The sequence below is a fragment of the Suncus etruscus genome, chromosome 1, assembly GCF_024139225.1.
Source record: "Suncus etruscus isolate mSunEtr1 chromosome 1, mSunEtr1.pri.cur, whole genome shotgun sequence".
Taxonomy (NCBI): domain Eukaryota; kingdom Metazoa; phylum Chordata; class Mammalia; order Eulipotyphla; family Soricidae; genus Suncus; species Suncus etruscus.
In genome coordinates this window covers 89,152,985-89,172,917 of record NC_064848.1, presented here as the reverse complement: position 1 = coordinate 89,172,917, position 19,933 = coordinate 89,152,985, and the positions used below count along the sequence as shown (strand labels likewise).

Sequence of the window (19,933 nt, the reverse complement as noted above, 5' to 3'; positions counted from 1 at the left end):
AACACATTAAAAAAATCTGTTTTAACATTAATTCCTATGGAATTATTTCCTCTTAAGGGAATGAAGAAAGTTCACAGATACTTTCAAAGCAGCATCTTCTTGCTACATAAAGGTAAATAAAAACAGTACAAAATATAAAATATTTTTCACTATTTAGAAATTGTTGTTGGGGCTGGAGAGATAGCATGGAGGTATCTGTATGCCTTGCATACAGAAGGAAGGTGGTTCGAATCCCAGCATCCCATATGGTCTCCCGTGCCTGCCAGGAGTGATTTCTGAGCATAGAGCCAGGAGTAACCCTTGAGCACTGCCGGGTGTGACCCCCCCCCAAAAAAAACAAAACAAAAAATAGAATTGTTATTGTAGTCCCATTACCCATAGTCTTGTTTTATTCAGACTAAGCATCACCAATTTCTTGAATACCTGGATTCCATCTTCAATTTGATACACTGTATTTTGTTTGTTTGGGGGGGGGGGCACACCCCGTGGTTCTCAGGGTTTACTTCTGGCTTTTGATTAGGGATTATTCCTAGCAAGGCTTAGGGGATCAAATGTGGTGCTGGGGATCGAACCTAGGTTGTTATACAAAACTAGTATCTTACTTGCTTTACTATTACTAAGCTGGTATGCTGTATTTTTTTGAGTTCCACTTACAGTAAAATTCTGAGAATAAAATGTAACTATCTTATTTGTATTCTGACCAGCAGAACATAGAAATTATGGGACAATAAATTTTCACTTCTTTTGCAATTTAAAATATCCATATTAAGGCATCCTAAAATTACATTTGCTTTTTTGGGCAAATGTTAACACCATCACTCTTATTGATAGACAGTCATCTAAGTTTCTATGTTATGTTTAGTTCACACCATGTTTTTACAGAAACTTTCAAATGAATTAAGATCACTGCTTGTTGGACCTATAGACAATGCTCTTTTCCAAGTCTCTAATATATATGGAAACCACAGTAGTGTGCAATGAAAGTTGAGATTTGAGTCACACAATGTAAATAGTTTTGTATGACAGTAAAGTGGAAAACTAACAAGGAAGAATGGGGAAACAAAGTAAGGACTTTTGTGTGAACCTATACTCCACTTAGCGTCTTTCATTAAAAATCCAATGGAACTTTTTGTTTTGTTTGGTTTTGGTTTTGGTTTTGGGTCTCACCCGGCAGCGCTCAGGGGTACTCCTGGCTCCACTCTCTGCTCAGAAATCGCTCCTGGCAGGCTTGGGGGACCTTATGTGATGCCGGGATTCGAACCACAGTCATTCTGTATGCAAGGCAAACGCCCTACTTCCACACTATCTCTCTGCCCCCCTCCTTTTTTTGTAAAATCCAATTGAACTTCTTTATTAACCACTGAGTTCCAACTAAAATTATGCACACCTTGATAGATGTGGACTATGTAGGCGAAGAAGGGAGAGATTTACAGAAGAATGTATAGAGCTAAGTGCTTACCTACTGAGGGACTGTGTGTGGTAATTCTTTCCTGGCTTTAATCAGTACTGCTTTGCTTTCATGAGTAATAAAACTTAGTTTAAAAGAAAAGAGAGATGTCAAAAACAAAAACAGAAGCAGACATATTGGCTTGCCTGTTCATATACATACACAGACATGCACCAGTGTACTCAATGAAAAGAAAAAAATAGCTTATTTTTTCAGTATAGATACCAGATTGCTTTTATTTACTTTAGGAGTAAACTTACTGTGTGGCAGAAAGATTTTGTTTTAATTAGGATTTCCTGTTGTCTCAAATGCATATGTGTGGTGGGTGTGAAAGGAAATTAGTTAGTAATCTGTGGTGGACCTCTGCTTTTTTAATCCTGGTAGCAATCAGTCAGGCATTAATGGGAGCTAAAATACAGTTACAATATTAACCATGTATGCACTTTTAAGCTACGCATTCAACAAAATATGCAATAGAGGAAAATCTTTGTTTTATTTTATAGTAATGCCAGTCTACTTGATATAACATCATTTTAAGTATTAGAATTACTTGAAAAAGAAACATTAATTCTTTGGAAGGTCCCTGGGATTCATATTCTTTCCAAAATATTGTTGCATGTTATAGAATTTGGATATATATATTTAAAATTCTGAAAATATGCTCACAAATACACCAGTTACTGACTCAGAGCCACAAAATGGTTTCATGCTACTTGAGCAAACACCTGCATCAAGCCTATCTTCTCTTGGGTCACAATTTTCTATTATTAGTTTGGAGAAATAGGGTAGGATAGAGCAATTTTCCAAGATTCCAAGAACTAGTTTCACCTGTATCTGTCTTGGGTCTAAGTCAATCAGAATTAAATAAAGCTGACTTGCTATTTGTCATTTCACATTGTCAATATTATGAGAGTAGAAGAATTTTCTTCTTCCCGATCTTAACTAAAGTACCAAGCAGTTAGTTTTTTTTTAAGCCAGAATAATTTTGAGCTGAAGAGGTTAAAAAATGAGGCAGCTTCATTAAGGAAATAGAAACAATGGTAGGGCTATGTCGTTGGACATACTTTGGGCATTTCAGAGAAAGAACATCACTTACCCTGCATGTCAGGATAGCAAGGATTGATGGAGACATGCCTGTCTTCTCATTCCTTGTAACAATTGCTAAACACACCTGTCATTCTCTTAAGGGAAATAACAGAGTAGTTGTCTTATGAACACTGTACTGAACCTCTTCTGCTAAATTATGGGTAATGGTTTTGAGATGTTGACTTTTAACCCTAGGGATTATATTGTCACTGTAGACTTTACCATTGAGACATGCACCACACACTTTGGAATTTAAAGTCAGCACTTACTCAGTCAAAAATCAAAAAGGTATGTTGGCAATAGTCCCTCGACCATCCCTAGACATAAAATGCTTTCTCTTCATCGTTTATTTGAAAATAGGAGGATTCACCGTACAATAGAAATGCCAAGTATTTCTTTAGAAAAAAGTTTCACAAATGATTTACCTGATGTTTTTCTCTGTTCTTTTTTAAAATATTTTTTCGGGAGTCCCTAGGGTATATTCTCAGTAGTAGTATTGGTAGATCATATGAAAGCTCTATTTCTAGTTTTTTTTTTTTTGAGGAGTGTTTATATTGTTTTCCAAAAATCCTGAATTAGTCTACCTTCCCACCAACAGTGAAATGAGAGTTCTTTTCTCTGCATCCATGTAAGCACTGAGTCTTCTTAAGCTTTTTAGTGTATGTTAACCTGTATGGTGTGAGATAATATATCATTGTTGTTTGGAATTGTTTGAATCGTATCTCCCTGAATAATGATGTTGAACATTTTTTCTTTTCTTTTTTTAAAAATATCTTTATTTAAGCACCATGAGTACAACCATGTTTGTAGTTGAGTATCAATCATAAAAAGAACACCTCCCTTCACCAATGCTACCCTCCCAGTACCAATACTCTCCATCACCCTCCTCCCCTACTACCTGCCTACATTCAAGACAGGCATTCTACTTCTCTCACTCATTACCATTGTCATAATAGTTAGTGTAGTTATTTATCTAACTGAACTTCACCACTCTTTGAGATAAACTTTATATTGTGGACCAGTCCTTCCAGCTCTCATCTCTATTGTCTCTGGGTATTATTACAATAATGCCTTGCCTTTTATTTTTCTTACAACCTATAGATGAGTGAGCCTATTGTATATTTATCTCTCTCCCTCTGACTTATTTCACTTAGTATAATAGCTTCCATGTCCATCCCTGTATAGGAAAATTTCATGAATTCATTTATTGTGACATCTGCATAGTATTCCATTATGTATATGAATTTTGTTTTGTTTTGTTTTTGGGCCACACTCGGTGATGCTCAGGGGTTACTCCTGGATCTGTGCTCAGAAACCGCTCTAGAAGTTTTAATCTATCCTCAAAGGTAGCCTTTGAGACATCCCAAGAGATCCCTTCTGTGTGCTCAGATTTAGAAATTATAAAGATATGTCCCCAAATCCAGTGTGTAGCTTCCTTTCTACTCAGCTTTATTCAATTAGTCAAGATCAAGTCGCTATAAATTAAATACTTCTAACTTGACCCACTAATAAAAAGAATGTAACATCAATTTTCAGTTGAATTGCCCCCCATTTTAGAGGCTGAGTGACTGACTGACAGAGTTGAGACAAAAGCTTACTCACTGTGTGTGCTGCGGCTGATAGAGGTGTTCTCTGCACTGGTGTTCTTCGATGACTGCGGTTGTCCCACAGGACAATCTGGCCTGAATAAGTCCCACCAACAACCAGGTTGGGATGGAAACGAGCAAAGCAGACTGACATTACAGATGACTGTGAGATAAAAGGGAAGAAAATGTTACTATGAAATGATTGGAGGTTTGTTTCTTCCTAAAGAAAAAGTAGTTCAACACATATACAAAACAAGCTGAAAAATAGAAAGCAGTGTCCAGTAGGGTTTGTTAAGTGCAGGGATAGTAGGTAGCAATTCTAGACATGAAAATTTCCCAGGAGAGGCTGACCAACTTTTTTCTCCTTTAAACTTTAAATTTGAGGTCATAGTCATGTCATCAACTAGGCATAAAACCTATCTACATGCAGCATTGTTTTGTGGTTTACAAAACTTAGTTTATAGATATTAACCAGCTGTCAATAAAAGTGCATAGAAATTACATTAATTCTCCATGAGGCCTTTGGCAAAGCACTTGTTTGAGGGCATAATATATGACCGTATATTGTGCTGGTGAGACTCTGAGGGCTTCTACATGTGTGCCTTTGCCTTTTATTTATTTTTTTATTTTAGTTTACTGTAGACTTTTCAGAAGTATACTGACCACAGTATACTGCTTCAAATGTTTCTCTACTAGTTCCCTTACTTTCCATGAGTATTATCTTGAACTTGATCTTGCCCACTTCAGACAATTCTTAATGTTATTCCTTGCCCGTCTTAACACACAGAAATGGATTTCAGTATAGACCTGCCATTGCCTGTCATAGAATGACCCATGTGGTTTCTGAAATTCTACAGAAGATTAGGGAGCACTACCTTTTGGAGAAAACTATTTAGCAGACTTAGAGCCTAAAATCATCCAAATCAGCTGTTAGGCATCTGCTAAGAAGTCCATTTTGATTTCTTGATGCTCTCTATGTATGAATTTATAAGCAAAAGAAATTAATTGTAATATATGTGCTTCATCCCTTTAATTAAATCTAACCATATCTCTTAGGTATATCAAAGGTATATATATATATATATATATATATATATTAGTCACAATGGAATAAAAAGTTTATTCCCTCAAAAAAAAAAAAAAAAACAAATCAAATCAACAAACATGTGCCCTGGTAAAGAAAACTAAAACCATGCCAGCAGATGGAAAGAGCTACTGTTCATTCATACAGTGCCTTTCTATGAAATAAAAAAAGATGCCTCTTATTAGACAGTCATGTGACAGGGGCATATCATGGGAACTAAAGGGTAAGTTAGATCATTGTTACCACTAATTCCTTGAACTTAACATCCTTGTCATATCCAACTTGTACACTTATGTATTGAAACTTTGAAAATGGTTATTTCATATGCCACTAAGTTCTAATATTGTGGGGAGTGGAGTGGTAAAGGGAGAGAAAGTTGTGGGAATATTTGCTTTAGCCAGCTGAGGAAAGAAAAGAGAAGTATAAGTATGAATTGGAAAATCTTATGAGAGCAAAAATAGCACACTCTGGTTTATGTAGAACATTCAGCAAGTAGAAAGGAAAATAATCATGTGTTCTTAAGAGATAGCATAATGAGAAGAAAGGAAAAAATAGTACTAGTATAACTCTGGCCCACAGTATGATTTGTCTGGGAAGGAGATTATATAGAAGATACAATTGGTAGCAGATTGTCAGGAAAGGTAGCCTGGGCCAGACAAAAGTTCTAAATAGCAGACTATTTGACTTTGTGTTTTGGATATCTTTGAGAAATTACAGCTTTCTAAGCAAAAAGGAAGGAGATCAATGATTGAAATGATAAGCTAGCTAGTAACTTAAAAAACTAAGAGGTAGAGATATAGTAAGCAAGGAAAGATATTTGACTTGTATGTGCTGATCTCTGTTACTGCATATGGTCTCCAGTACCAACATGGGTCACTATGAAACACAGAGCCAGAAATAGCTCCTGAGTACGGCCAGGTGTGGCCCATTCTCCCCTCCCTTCTGCCCATCCATTCAAATGTTGCAGGGCAGCCGGAAAGATAGTACAGTGGTAGGGCATTTGCCTTGCATACAGCAGATCCAGGACAGATGGTAGTTATAGTTCCGGCATGCCATATGGTTCCCTGAGCCCAAAAGAGTGATTTCTGAGCCTAGATCCAGGAGTAACCCCTGAGCGCCTCCGGTGTGACCCAAAAACCAAAGGAAAAAAAAATCAACTGTTGCAGGGCTTGAGAGATAACACAGTAGCTAAGGCACTTATCTTGCCTTTGTCAGACTTGGGTTCAATTCCCAGTACCATACACGGTCCCCCAAACACTGCCAGAAGTGATCCCTGAGCTCAGAGCCAAAAGTAAATCTGAGACTCACTGAGACTGAGACTCAGATAAAGCCTAACACCTGCCTATCTCTCAAAAAGTGATGTAATAATTTTAACTTCATTCTGGTTAAGTTGGTAAGTTAAGCATCTTTTTCAAAGTCATATCTGCTGAAAGCCTAATGCTTCCTTATCAGAAACACTCTGATATTCTGAAGTAAAAGAATGTAGAATATTTTTCAATGTATTTTTCCAGTTTGAATGATTTTTCAGTTTCAATTCCTTGAACACAATTCGATGAACATATTTGTGCCCCAAGCTGGTTTTCATAAAGTTCAAGAAAAGCACTCAATGGTGATACTAAATTTAAGGAAAAGAAAATGCTGGTCACTTTCTTGTTTTACACATCCCACATAAACATTTCTTAGTTTCAATTGATGACATTTTTATGTTGCTTGAACTATGTTGGAAACATTTTTTTAAGCTTTGGAAAGACTTAAAATTATCCAGGTGGCATTGACAACTGAATTTACAAAAACTCAAATCAACATATACAAAGAAATGTCATTAAATTATAAAATTAAATTCCAACCCAGAACATACGGCAAACCTTGATGTTTATTGAGAGATTAAATTAGAAAAAATATAGAAGGTATTTTTTATGAAATTGAAATACAAAGTTGACAACTTGAATCCAAATTCATGAAGATGAGTACTCTAATTTTTACTTTTTTATTCATTTTGTTTTTCCACTTCTTTTTCATTTTTAAGCATGTAGTGCCAAAGAAGTAATAACAAAGATACCCCTAAATATTTCATGCCACAAAAGCCCTTTATCTTGATATCTAAATTCTGTTTTCTTTTTGTAGGTGAGGGCCATACCCTGTAGTACTCAGGGCTTAATTCCTGGCTCTGTGCTCAAGGGTTACTCCTGACATAGCTAAGGGGACCTCTCTGATGAATCCTAGGTTGTGTTAGGCAAGAGTCTTCTCCACTCTCTGGTCCTTGGAATTATTATTAGAATTGCTTGTTGATTTGGTTTTAGGGCCACAATTGGCTTTTTTAATGTATTCTTCCTGGCTCTGTGCTCATGAATCATTCCTGCTGCTATTTGGTGAACCATATGTATTGCTGGTCCACATGAAAGGCAGACACCTTTTGTACTGTATCTCTTGTCCCAGAATTCTTTGTATGTATGTATGCATGTACTTGTTGGTTTTTCAGGCCATACTAGCCATACTTAAAGTTTATTCCTTGCTCTGTACTCAGACATCACCCCTGGAGATACTTGAGAGACATATGGGATGCTGGCAATAGACCCAGGGCCAGGGCCTGGAGAGATAGCACAGCGGTAGGTTGTTTGCCTTGCATGGAGACAATCCAGGAGGGACCTTGTTCAATTCCTGGCATCCTATGTACCCCAGCTTGCCAGGGGTGATTTCTGAGTGCAGAGCTAGGAGAAACCCCTGGGCATCGCTGGGTGTGGCTCAAAAACCAACCAACCAACCAACCTACCAACCAACCAACCAATCAAATGAATCAATCAATAAAGGTTTTTTTTTTCTTAAATGAACCAGAGTCAGGTGCATGCATGGCAAACATCCTGTTCACTGTACTGCTAATCCAGCCTCTAAGAATTCCTTATACACTTGATAAATTCAGATTAATATGGGAAATGAATAACATTTTGGAATACCACACAGTGTCTTGCCAAACCAACTTTGTTTTGCTGCAAATGAACTTTAATATATCATGAGGAGAAAACATAGACATACTAAATTTTATTTTATATTTGGCAGATTATAAATAGAGGTAAATTATAAGATTTATCAATTTCACTTATTTTGTTATCAAATATTCTATTTGTTTTATATTTTATATTTGTAAATGTTAAAAACAGATCTCTTGGGCATGCCACACTTGACATAGCTTGATGCTTTATAAAATGGTGGTAAATATTTATATTGTTAACTGAATTATATTCAAATGCATTTTGATTTGTATTTGTCTCACAGGATTGTTTAGGGCTTACTCCTGGCTCTGAAATCAGGGCTCACTTCTGGTGGTGTTTAGGAATCTTTTTTTTTTTTTCTCTTTATTTGGATATCTTGATTACATAAATGATTGTGATAAGGTTTCAGTCCTATAAAGATCACCCCTCTTCACCAGTGCAACATTCCCGCCACCAAAGTCCCAAATCTCCCTCCATCCCACCCCACCCCCACCTGTACTCCAGACAGGCTTTCCAGTTCCCTCATTCATTCATTTGATTATGGTAGTTCTCAGTGTAGTTATTTCTATAACTGTGCTCACCACTCTTGTGGTGAGCTTCATGGAGTGAGCTGGTGTTCCAGCTCTCCTCTAATTGTCTCTGAGGATTGTTACAAAAATGACTTTTATTTTTCTTAAGACCCATAGATGAGTGAGACTATTCTGCGTCTCTCTCTCTCCCTCTGACTTATTTCACTGAGCATGATATATTCCATGTACATCCATGTATAGGAAAATTTCATGACTTCATCTCTCCTGACGGCTGCATAATATTCCATTGTGTATATGTACCACAATTTCTTTAGCCATTCGTCTGTTGAAGGGCATCTTGGTTGTTTCCAAAGCCTGGCTATTGTGAATAGTGCTGCAATAAATATAGGTGTGAGGAAGGGGTTTTTGTATTGTATTCTTGTGCTCCTAGGGTATATCCCTAGGAGTGGAATAGCTGGGTCGAATGGGAGCTCAATTTCCAGTTTTTGAAGAAACCTCCATATCGCTTTCCATAGAGGCTGTACTAGACGGCATTCCCACCAGCAGTGGATAAGAGTTCCTTTCTCTCCACATCCCCGCCAGCACTGATTGTTCTCATTCTTTGTGATGTGCGCCAATCTCTGTGGTGTGAGGTGGTATCTCATCGTTGTTTTGATTTGCATCTCTCTGATGATTAGTGACGAGGAGCATTTTTTCATGTGTCTTTTGGCCATTTGTATTTCTTTTTTATCAAAGTGTCTGTTCATTTCTTCTCCCCATTTTTTGATGGGATTAGATGTTTTTTTTTTGTAAAGTTCTGTCAGTGCCCTGTATATTTTGGATATTAGCCCCTTATCTGAAGGATGTTGGGTGAATAGTTTCTCCCACTCATTGCCAGATTTTGGAATCTGTTTGGCCATTTACAAAGGAAGAACTTTCTCCCTGTATATGTTTTTCTGACCACTGAACTCTTTTTTTTTTTTTTGGCCACACCTTGTGATGCTCCTGGTTATGCAATCAGAAATTACTCCTGGCTTGGGGACCATTTGGGACACCAGGAGATAGAACCGCGGTCTATCCTAGGTTAGTACATGCAAGGCAAATACCCTACTACTTGTGCCACTTCTCTGGCCCCTGACCTCTGAATTTTAACCTTTTCATATAAATATTTCATTTTCTTTAGACACATAGAAAAAGTTCCTTGAAATCCTGTTAAAGGGAAGTTTTTCTTCTAATTTGAAAAGTCTAAATCAATCCTGTTGCAACAAACCCTCTTAGAAAAACCCTGTCCTTCATTAACCTACCAATCTGATACCTTTTTATTGCTGTGGAATTAATTTATTATTAGTCACAAGAGCAAATGATTTTATTGTCTTGGTAACACTACTAAAATATCTGTGAGTTAACTTTTTGGGGGGTGTGATTTAAAAGTATGGCCTTTGAGGTCAGAGATGTCTTAAGGGGCTGAGCACATAGAAGGCCAGTTTTGTACCTTGACACCCATGGTTCCTTGCTTACCATCAGCAGTAGCCCTGAGCACCCAGTTGGGAATAGCTCCTGAGCTCTACCCACCCCCAGCCCCCAATTGAAAACTTTACTTTCCTAGACATTCATTAAAATTTTATATCAATTCAGTTATTCAGTTCTATAGGAAGATATTGCTAACTTATATGGTTAAAATAATTTAGACAAGCAAAATTAATTTGAATCAAATTTTCTAACCTTATTATTCATGGCTCTGTAAAGATACATATTTGATAGATGTTTTTAACTTTTGCTTATTTTATTTTATTATTTTAAATCATCAGAGTCTTAGAATTATGTTGAGAAATAATGTATGACCATTAACCATTTAAGTAAAAGTTTTCCAGAAGTGGAAAAGTAACAGAAGTTATAAGAATATTAACAATCTTAAAGTAAACTTTTCTACCACCACAAGGAACTTGGTATTAACAATGGTAGTAACTTCATTGATGTGACTATATTGCCTGTCAAAGCATAGAAGGTGTTGGGGTTGGAAAGATAGAACAAGAGATAAGGCATGTCCCTGGCATACAACGAGCCAACCTGGATTCCATCCCAGCACTCCGTATGGTTCTCGGAGCCTTCAGGAATGATCCTTGGATTCAGAGCCAGGAGTAAATCCTGTGCACCACCAGTGTGGCTCCCCAAACGAAAAAGAAAGACACTCATATATTGCTCATATATTCGAACATGATGTAAGTCTGGTGAGCTTAATTGCTTTCCAATGCAAATAACACAGATACTATGTTAAGTGAGGAATTACCATGCCCAGTAGGATGACTATCACATATTTTTATTTTTCATAATCCAGTTGCCCAAATGACATGCCAGGTTCTGAGACTATGTTTTGAGAACACGTCTTCTTGACAATATTTAGTACCCTTGATAGTTGTAGCAGCCTAATGAAACTTACTGTATTTTTCAATTATGGCCATTCATATAAAGGCAGACCTCCTCCGTGCTCATGTGCTCACATATCCATGAGCTGTACAAGATTTCACATTATCATTATCTATTTTGAGTCAAGAGTTTATTTTGCTTATACACAAGGAAATTCCATTGAAAAAGAGTAAAAACTATGTTTTCAGTTGTTCCATTAGCCTACCGTACACCTCTGCATTTAATTCAAGAAGGTTCCAATTCCTGAAGTGGATGTGGGGGGCTGTTTTCTATTTTGTAGAGCTAATTCAGACCAGCTTAAGAATGGTACTTTCCTTAACCACAGACTTCGATGCTCAGGGTGAACAGCCTGTGGTCATTGCTGGCTGGGAAGCATACCCTCTATCTTCGCATTTTATCTGATTGTCCATGTCCTTCTGTGTGGCATTCTGCCCACTGCTTAGCCAGTATGGTTGGGAAGTCTAGAAATACTATATCCAAAAGCATCTCCTATTTCAAGTACCATCTCTTGTTAGTCCCCAGAGAAGGAATGGCCATATTGTCGCCATATGCTATTTAATGGTGGCTGGCATTGTATGTGTCTAAAATCAAATGCTTAAATGTCACAGGCTGTAAGGCAGACAGATCAGATGCTTCTGGCTATTAGTGAGCTAGTATATATATATATATATGTATATATATATATATATATATATCTGCAAGTGCCTAAATAAAACTTGAAGATATAGCTTTTGTTAATAGAAGCAACATGAAGAACATGACTGTCAAAACCCCTCTTAACGGTACTCATGAAGCACCAGACCTCTGAAAAGGTGGAAAGTATAAAGGTGATAAAATCAAGACATAAGTTACAGGGGTCAGAGCAATAGTGCAGTGGTAGGGTATTTGCCTTGCACATGGATGACCTAAAAAGGACCACAGTTTGATCCCCAGCATCCTATATGGTCCCCCAAGCCATTTCTGAGCGCATAGGCAGGAGTAACAGGAGTAACCTCTGAGTGTTATCAGTTGTGGTCCAAAAACTAAAAACAAAAAAAAAAAAAAAAAGAAGAAGACATAAGTTATTAATTAAGAACTTAACTTCAATTGAGATGAAGGGGTCTTCTTTCAGAGTTCTCTTCTTGTCTCTAACCAATAATGTACATAGCATTCTTTAAAAGAAGGGATTATTTATGGGAAGTTATTAATTCCTTTAAAAGTAAGTGTCTATGGGGCAGGAGCATTAGCACAGCAGCTAAAGTGTATGTCTTGCACACAGCTGACCTGGGTTCAATTCCTGGCATCCCATATGGTTGCCCAGGCCTGCCAGGAGTAATTTTGAGTGCAGAGCCAGGAGTAACCCCTGTGAACTGTTGTGTGTGGCTAACCCAAATAACTAATTAACTAAATAAATGAAATAATAAGAAAAGTATAAGAGAAAGATTGGGTTATCTTGAAAAAATATTTGGACTCAGTTTCTATTTAATAACAAATTGATTCTGAAATTTTATCTTTTGAAAATAAGAAACTTTCTGGTAAACTTTCTTAGAATTTCTCTGAATATAGAGACCTTTCAGTATTGAGGGTCTAGCATATAAATAGACTTGGACTATATGTTAAGAATACAAAAATTAGGGCCCGGAGAGATAGCACAGCGGTGTTTGCCTGGCAAGCAGCCGATCCAGGACCAAAGGTGGTTGGTTCGAATCCCAGTGTCCCATATGGTCCCCCGTGCCTGCCAGGAGCTACTTCTGAGCAGACAGCCAGGAGTCACCCCTGAGCACTGCCGGGTGTGGCCCAAAAACCAAAAAAAAAAAAAAAAAGAATACAAAAATTAGTCCATAAATCATGATAGTATACATCTTCATATACACTTTATGGCTTGACTTAAAAATGTCATGTCGGGGGCCGGAGAGATAGCATGGAGGTAGGGCATTTGCCTTTCATGCAGGAGGTCATCGGTTCAAATCCCGGTGCCCCATATGGTCCCCCGTGCCTGCCAGGAGCAATTTCTGAGCCTGGAGCCAGGAATAACCACTGAGCACTGCCGGGTGTGACCCAAAAACCACACACACAAAAAAAAAAGTCATGTCAACTCTATCCTGGTAACACTGGAAAAGTATCAACAACAGAAAAGAACCAGTTTGATGAGGATATGGAGACATATATGGAGAAAAAAAAATAAAGCCTAAGAGGATAAATTTTATTTTTTTTCTTTTTCTTTTCTCTCGATGGTGGTTTTTTGATTTTGTTGTTGTTGTTGTTGGTGGTGGTGGTGGTGGTGGTGGTGGTGGGTGGTTGTGGGGGGTGGTGGTGGAAAGTGGTGGGTGATGGGTGGTAGATGGTGGAGTGATGGTGGTGGTGGTGGTTTAGTGTTTTTGACCTCATCTGGCAGCGCTCAGAGCTTATCCTGATCTAAACTGAGAAACTATCTCTTAGGATCATTAATACATCTTTTGTTTCATACACTTCTTGGGAGAGGCACACCCAGTGACGATCAGGGGTTGCTCCTGGCTTGGGAGACCATATGGGACGCTGAGGATCTAACCACCTTTTGTCCTGGGTCAGTTGCTTGCAAGGCAAATGTCCTACTTATGCGCCATCGCTCCAGCCCCTAATACATTATTTGTTTGTTTGTTTGTTTTTGGGTCATACCCGGTAGCGCTCAGGGGTTACTCCTGGCTCTAAGCTCAGAAATCGCTCCTGGCAGGCTCGGGGGACCATATGGGATGCCGGGATTCTAACCACTGTCCTTCTGCATGCAAGGCAAACAACCTATTTCCATGCAATTCCTCTGGCCCCTTAATACACTATTTTTTAAATTGCATTCTCCACTCTTTGTGGCAATCTTCCTAACATAAACCGATCCTCCTAATCCTCATCTCTATTTTCTTTGGATATCATTCCTACACTGTCTTTTATTTTACTTACATCCCACAGATAAGAGATTATTCTGCTTATCCCTCTCCCTCTGACTCATTTCATTCAGAATAAAGATCTCCATATCCATCATGTATAAACAAATTTCATGACTTCATTTTTTTCTGGCAGCTTCATACCATTGTATAGATATACCACAGTTTCATTGGCCACTCATCTGTTGTTAGGCACCTGAGTTGCGTCCAGATTCTGACTATTGTAAATAGTACTGCAATGAACATTTTTTAATTGTGTTTTTGTGTTCTTAGGGTGTAAAATCACCCCCAAGTGCTGTATCTTAACCCCAGGTGAACGAGTCTGAATCAGGGTTGAGCATGAAATAATCAAACCACTTTGAAGGTGAAACAAGTGGCATCTTCTCCTCCTATGGAGAGCCAGCTGCATGCTAGAACTGCTGTTTTTATTGAGTACAGAGAAAACTCCAGGGTGGGGCAGTGAGGACAGATAACCCAGGCTATCCTGAGCCAGTCCCACCCAGGTTTACAAATAAGACAATGTCTATTTGGGGGTAAATCCAAGTTGTAAGCAAAATTACAAAGGAACCAGGGATGATCTTTGTTTTAGGTAAAATAAGTTGTAACATAACACTAGGGTTTATCACTAATAGTGCTAGATCATAAGAAAGCTCAATTTCCATTTTTTAAGGAATATTCATATTGTTTTCCAGAAAGCCAGAACTACATCTTTAGCTCTTTGAGTCGTCATATTTCAAAACCCTTATTTTGGCTCCTCCTCTTTGCATGCATGAGACCTGGATTTGATCCTCCTCATGACACACATACACAGTACACACACACACACACACACACACACACACACACACACACACACACACACACACACACATATAGAACATTCAAAGTAATTATACTGAAGGGACTATCTACCATAATAACCATAATTTAAAGCCTAAATTTTCCTAAACTGAGTTCAGTGTTTGCATTACTAATATGAATATTAAAAGTACTGTGATTATTAATTCTGCAACATAAATGTGAATAATGTAAATATGTTGATATGAATAATGCATATGAAAAATAACTTTTTTCCGTATAGTTATATATCCAGTATTAATCTTCTTTATGATTTATTAATTATCATTTACTGGATGCTCTCAGACTAATATAAAAATCAGTGTTATTACAATTTGTACCGTAGCATAAATTGAGAAACTTAAAAACATTTCTCAATGCTCATGCTATATCCCATACCAATTAAATCAGAATTTCTGGAAATAAAGCCCAGACATCAATGTATACTTTTAATACTACAGAAAAATTCTCATGTGCACTCACAGGAATACCAATGGTTCTTAAATTTACCTGGAAATAAAAAGTACTGGGATAGGGCCCGGAGAGATAGCACAGCGGTGTTTGCCTTGCAAGCAGCTGATCCAGGACCAAAGGTGGTTGGTTCAAATCCCGGTGTCCCATATGGTCCCCCGTGCCTGCCAGGAGCTATTTCTGAGCAGACAGCCAGGAGTAACCCCTGAGCAACACCGGGTGTGGCCCAAAAACCAAAAAAAAAAAAAAAAAAAAAGTACTGGGATAATTTATTAAAACATGGGTTTTGAGTTCCAAACTGGACCTTTAGAATCAGAATTTGAAAAGGTCTTATGGTCTGTGCGTTTAACAATGCATTTAACAGTACATGCTTCCCATCTTTGAAAAAATTTGAAAACCTCTGTTTTAAAATAATGAATCAGTAGAGGATGGTCCAAAGTCACTAAGGAATGAATTTTTCTTTGCACTAATATGAGTCATTCCTGGAATGGTATCTTCATTAGACTACTTGCCATATTTACAACTTTCTCAATAAATGAAACAATAAACAAAAGCTTCTCTGCTACAATACTATTGCTTCATTTACTTTATTTTATTTGGTCAAGTATTTGCATTTCTCCTGTTTCCTATCCCCTCCTAAATAATTAAGTTCTTGGATAATACTCAGTGAAAATGATGGAAGAATTTGTTCCCCATGTCTCAATCTACATATTTATGGAAAATACCCATAATTTTTTTCTTATTAAGTCCTTGGATAGTACTCAGTTAAAATGATGGAAGAATTTGTTCCCCGATTCTCAAACTCTGTATTAACAGCAAATACTCATAAATTTTTTGTTTATTTTTATTGGTTTATATTTAAAAAGATGAAACTTATTACTGTCAGAGTACATGATTATTCCTTTGTAGAGGCATTCCTGAATTTTTGAGTGCACATTAGGTGTGAAACACTCTATACTTTGCTATATTGGCATTCTTAAGATGATTTTAGCCTGTTATTTTAGATTAGGAAATCCAGGCTCAGAGAAAAAATATTGGCTTAAGATCAAATGAATAATAAATAGCAAATCAGAAGTATAAACAATAGTCTGGTTAACTCTGAAACCATCATGCCATGAAAACTTTAACTAATTGAAGGTACCCTTTCTCTTTGAGATCCCCACTTCTGAGTACTGCACTCTGAACTTCATATACTCCACATAAAGGAAGTCTTTCAGGTTTCATACTTATAACACTGGCCTTGACTTTGACTCTTTCCAGTTGGACTTCTATTGCTAAGGTAGAGATCACTCACCTGAATCAGCTCAGAAGTCTACTAGTTGAAACAGTTGAGAAAAGAATGGATATCATTCTTAGTGAGATTTGTCAATGAGGCCAGAATGCCAAGTGGGAACTCGTTGACACTGATCATTTCAGAGGCCTGTACCAAACAGCTACTGGAAACGAACTGGTTTACTGGAAACCAATTACTGATAAGACCTGTTTTTTATTGCCATTGCTTTAGGAGAAAATGCCTTATCTTCCTCTTTTGATTATACATCAAAACAAAAAAATGTCATTTCATTATATCCTTATATAATATGAATGTTTATCCCTCAAATAATTCTGAGTTGCTATCAGTAATCGAAAAGGGAAGAGTTACCTTGTGTGCTGTAACAATCATACTACTGAAGTAAATAAACATACAATAATATAGACTTAAAAACAAAGAGAAGGTAGAAGGTAGAATTTTCTTGGGCAAATGGTCACATTTTGGCAATGAAAGAAAAGTATGGCCCATGTGAAAACAATTACTGAAAAATTTGAGGTTCAGAGTAGTACCTGAGGATTTCCCAAAGCCCTAAAATGTAAAATACAGACCAAAACTTCAAGGTGAAAATGACTCTTTTATGTAAAAAAATATTTTTTAGGTGTTGAAGCTAAAAACTACCAACAATAGAATGAAGAAATTTAATAACAAATGGTTCCAAATACAAAGCCATTCTGAGAAAGACCTGCTTAAACCATATTCAACACTGAAACCTTTCTTGCTTCAAGTGTCAGACTAAAAGTAACACACTAGTGCTATATCACAAAGCTGCTAAATAGAAGGTTCTATTTCCTTGTTTGTAAAAGAAAAGTTTGTTTCCTTTGCAAATCCTATTTTTAAGGGAAAAGGAAGTTCTTTTATTTCAGTAGCTATCAAGTGTTCTGTGGAACATTTTGATATTTTTGATGTTTTTGGGCTATACCCAGTGGTGCTCGAGGGTTGTTCCTGGCTCTGCACTCAGAAATCATTATTCTTGTCAGTGCTTGGGAAACCATATGGAATGCCAGGGATCAAATCCTCATTGGTTGCATACACAACCTTATCCACTGGACTATCTAACTAGCCTCTGAACGAGCTTTTCATAATAATTTTAGATTTACAGAAATACTGTGTAGATAGTATGGTTTCATACATGTTTTTCCTTGCTCCTATTGCTAAGCATTTCACTATGCTTATATTAATATAGAACATTAGTTACAACTAATAAGCAATCTTATTGAAGTTCATACTTTATACAGATGTCCTAGCTTTTACCCAAATTTCTTATTCCAGTGTCCCATTCGAGACACACATGTCCTTAGTCATCATGACAATTTCTAGATTGTGATTTTTCTAAGATAGCCTTATTTTTAAAATTATCTTATTTATTTTGGTGCATGCCAATTAAGTATTTTATATAGTGTGCCTAATTGGTTGTTATTTTCCCCCTATTTTATAAATTAAAATTATAATGATTTATTTTACTGAATAAAATACCACTTTATTGTACTGTAACATTATTGTAACATATATATATATATGTATATATATATGTTGGTATACCAAAGCTGATATAGGGATACGGTATAAGATAAAACCAAATTTTTCTGTAGAAATGACAAAAAATAATAGAAAGATGAATATATGGTTTCCTTTTTTATAAAAAATAAAAGCACTGCTTTCTAAAAATTAAAAAATCTAAATCCTGCTTAATTAAAAAAAAGGAAATTGATATTTAGATCTGGCATGTGCTGTCATCTAATCCTTTGATTTATCTGAGCAAAAACTAGAGAACAGATTACTGTATTCAGGAGAGGAAAAAGTTCCATTTTGACAGAAAAGAGTGTAGGCAGCATCAATTTCAGTGCTTGTTAAAACATGAAGGATTAATAGCAAAAAGGGAGGGAAGAATTGTAAATGTCTCCAGTTTAGTATCTTCAAAAATATGCTTGGGGTTTTTGAGAACGACTCACCCAACCACATGAAAGTGATGCCAAGAGATGCAGCCACACTTCTCTAAATCCCAATCTGGACTGCACCACTTTTACCATCAAACCATCTAACTTGAAGAGTAGCCACAAATTAAATTTATATTTTGCTGAAAAAGTACCAAGGCTTTGCAAAGGGGACAAGACAGAATTCAGAAATATACCCTAACCTGCTGAAGAAAGATCCAGCCTCTTCATCTATGAATCTTTCTGCATAAAAATGTCAATGATATGCTTCAATAGAACAGTCAGGTATTAGATATTATTTCTTTTTTTTCTTTTCTTTTTGGTTTTTGGGTCACACCCGGCAGTGCTCAGGGGTTACTCCTGGCTGTCTGCTCAGAAATAGCTCCTGGCAGGCACGGGGGACCATATGGGACACCAGGATTCGAACCAACCACCTTAGGTCCTGGATCGGCTGCTTGCAAGGCAAACACCGCTGTGCTATCTCTCCGGGCCCCTAGATATTATTTCTTAAAAAACATTTATAGATGAAACATCTTCACAACTGATATTTTAGAAAAAATTCTATGCTCTATCATTTTCCTGTTTTCTGGACAATTTCTTATGAAATTGAAACTGCAATCTCCAGTTTAGAGACAGGAGATAGGACAGTAGGCAGCAAATTTGCATCTCATAGACCCAACTTCATTTCAATTCTCTGCAGTGCATATGGTTCCCCTGCCTCATCAGGAGTGATCCCCTGCACAGAAATAAATTCTGGGCACTGCTGAGAGTGTGCCAATAAACAGAAGAGACCAAAAACACAGTCTCCAGAGGTAACCCAATAACCTTCTGCAGATAATCGACATTTGGAGGAACCATATAAAAACATGGAATGTCCTGCATTAAGTCTCATTACCTTGTATTCTAAAATTAGCATGAGAATACCAAAAAAATGGCAATAATAGAAGCTTTCTCATAAGAAACTATTTTAGAAAAAAAATGATCTCCAGAAATAAAAGAGTAGATCCCTACAGTCAATGAAGCAAGCAATGTGGCCTGGAGGTGAAAGCAGTCTTGTGTCTTTTTAACTGCCTCGAATTACTTAGATATGCTTATGCCTAAGGCATTCAGATGAACCAGATGACCTCTTAGGACTGTGTCTAACTTGGTGGGTGAATTGATAAACAACTACTTTGAAGTACTGAAAAGGACTGGGGAAAAATGGATTTAAGTGCTTGCTATAAGATTGATGCAAAAGACAAGGATAAACTGATTTTTGTGATTGTCACCCAACCCCAAATCCATCCCTTAATTTCTACACCAGAGCTTTTCAACTAAAGATTCTTTGATGTTTAACAAGAGACTCAAAGACAGAAAGTGACTAGA

At 37.0% G+C, this 19,933-nt stretch overlaps 1 protein-coding gene across 1 annotated transcript in view; it reads right to left on the bottom strand.

Moving 5' to 3' along the window:
• Window positions 1–19,933, bottom strand: part of DYNC1I1 (dynein cytoplasmic 1 intermediate chain 1) — a 377,776-nt gene that overhangs the window by 84,079 nt on the left and 273,764 nt on the right. The window contains 1 exon segment of the mRNA XM_049785233.1: window positions 4,136–4,282. Within this exon segment, the coding sequence (XP_049641190.1) occupies window positions 4,136–4,282 (147 nt within the window).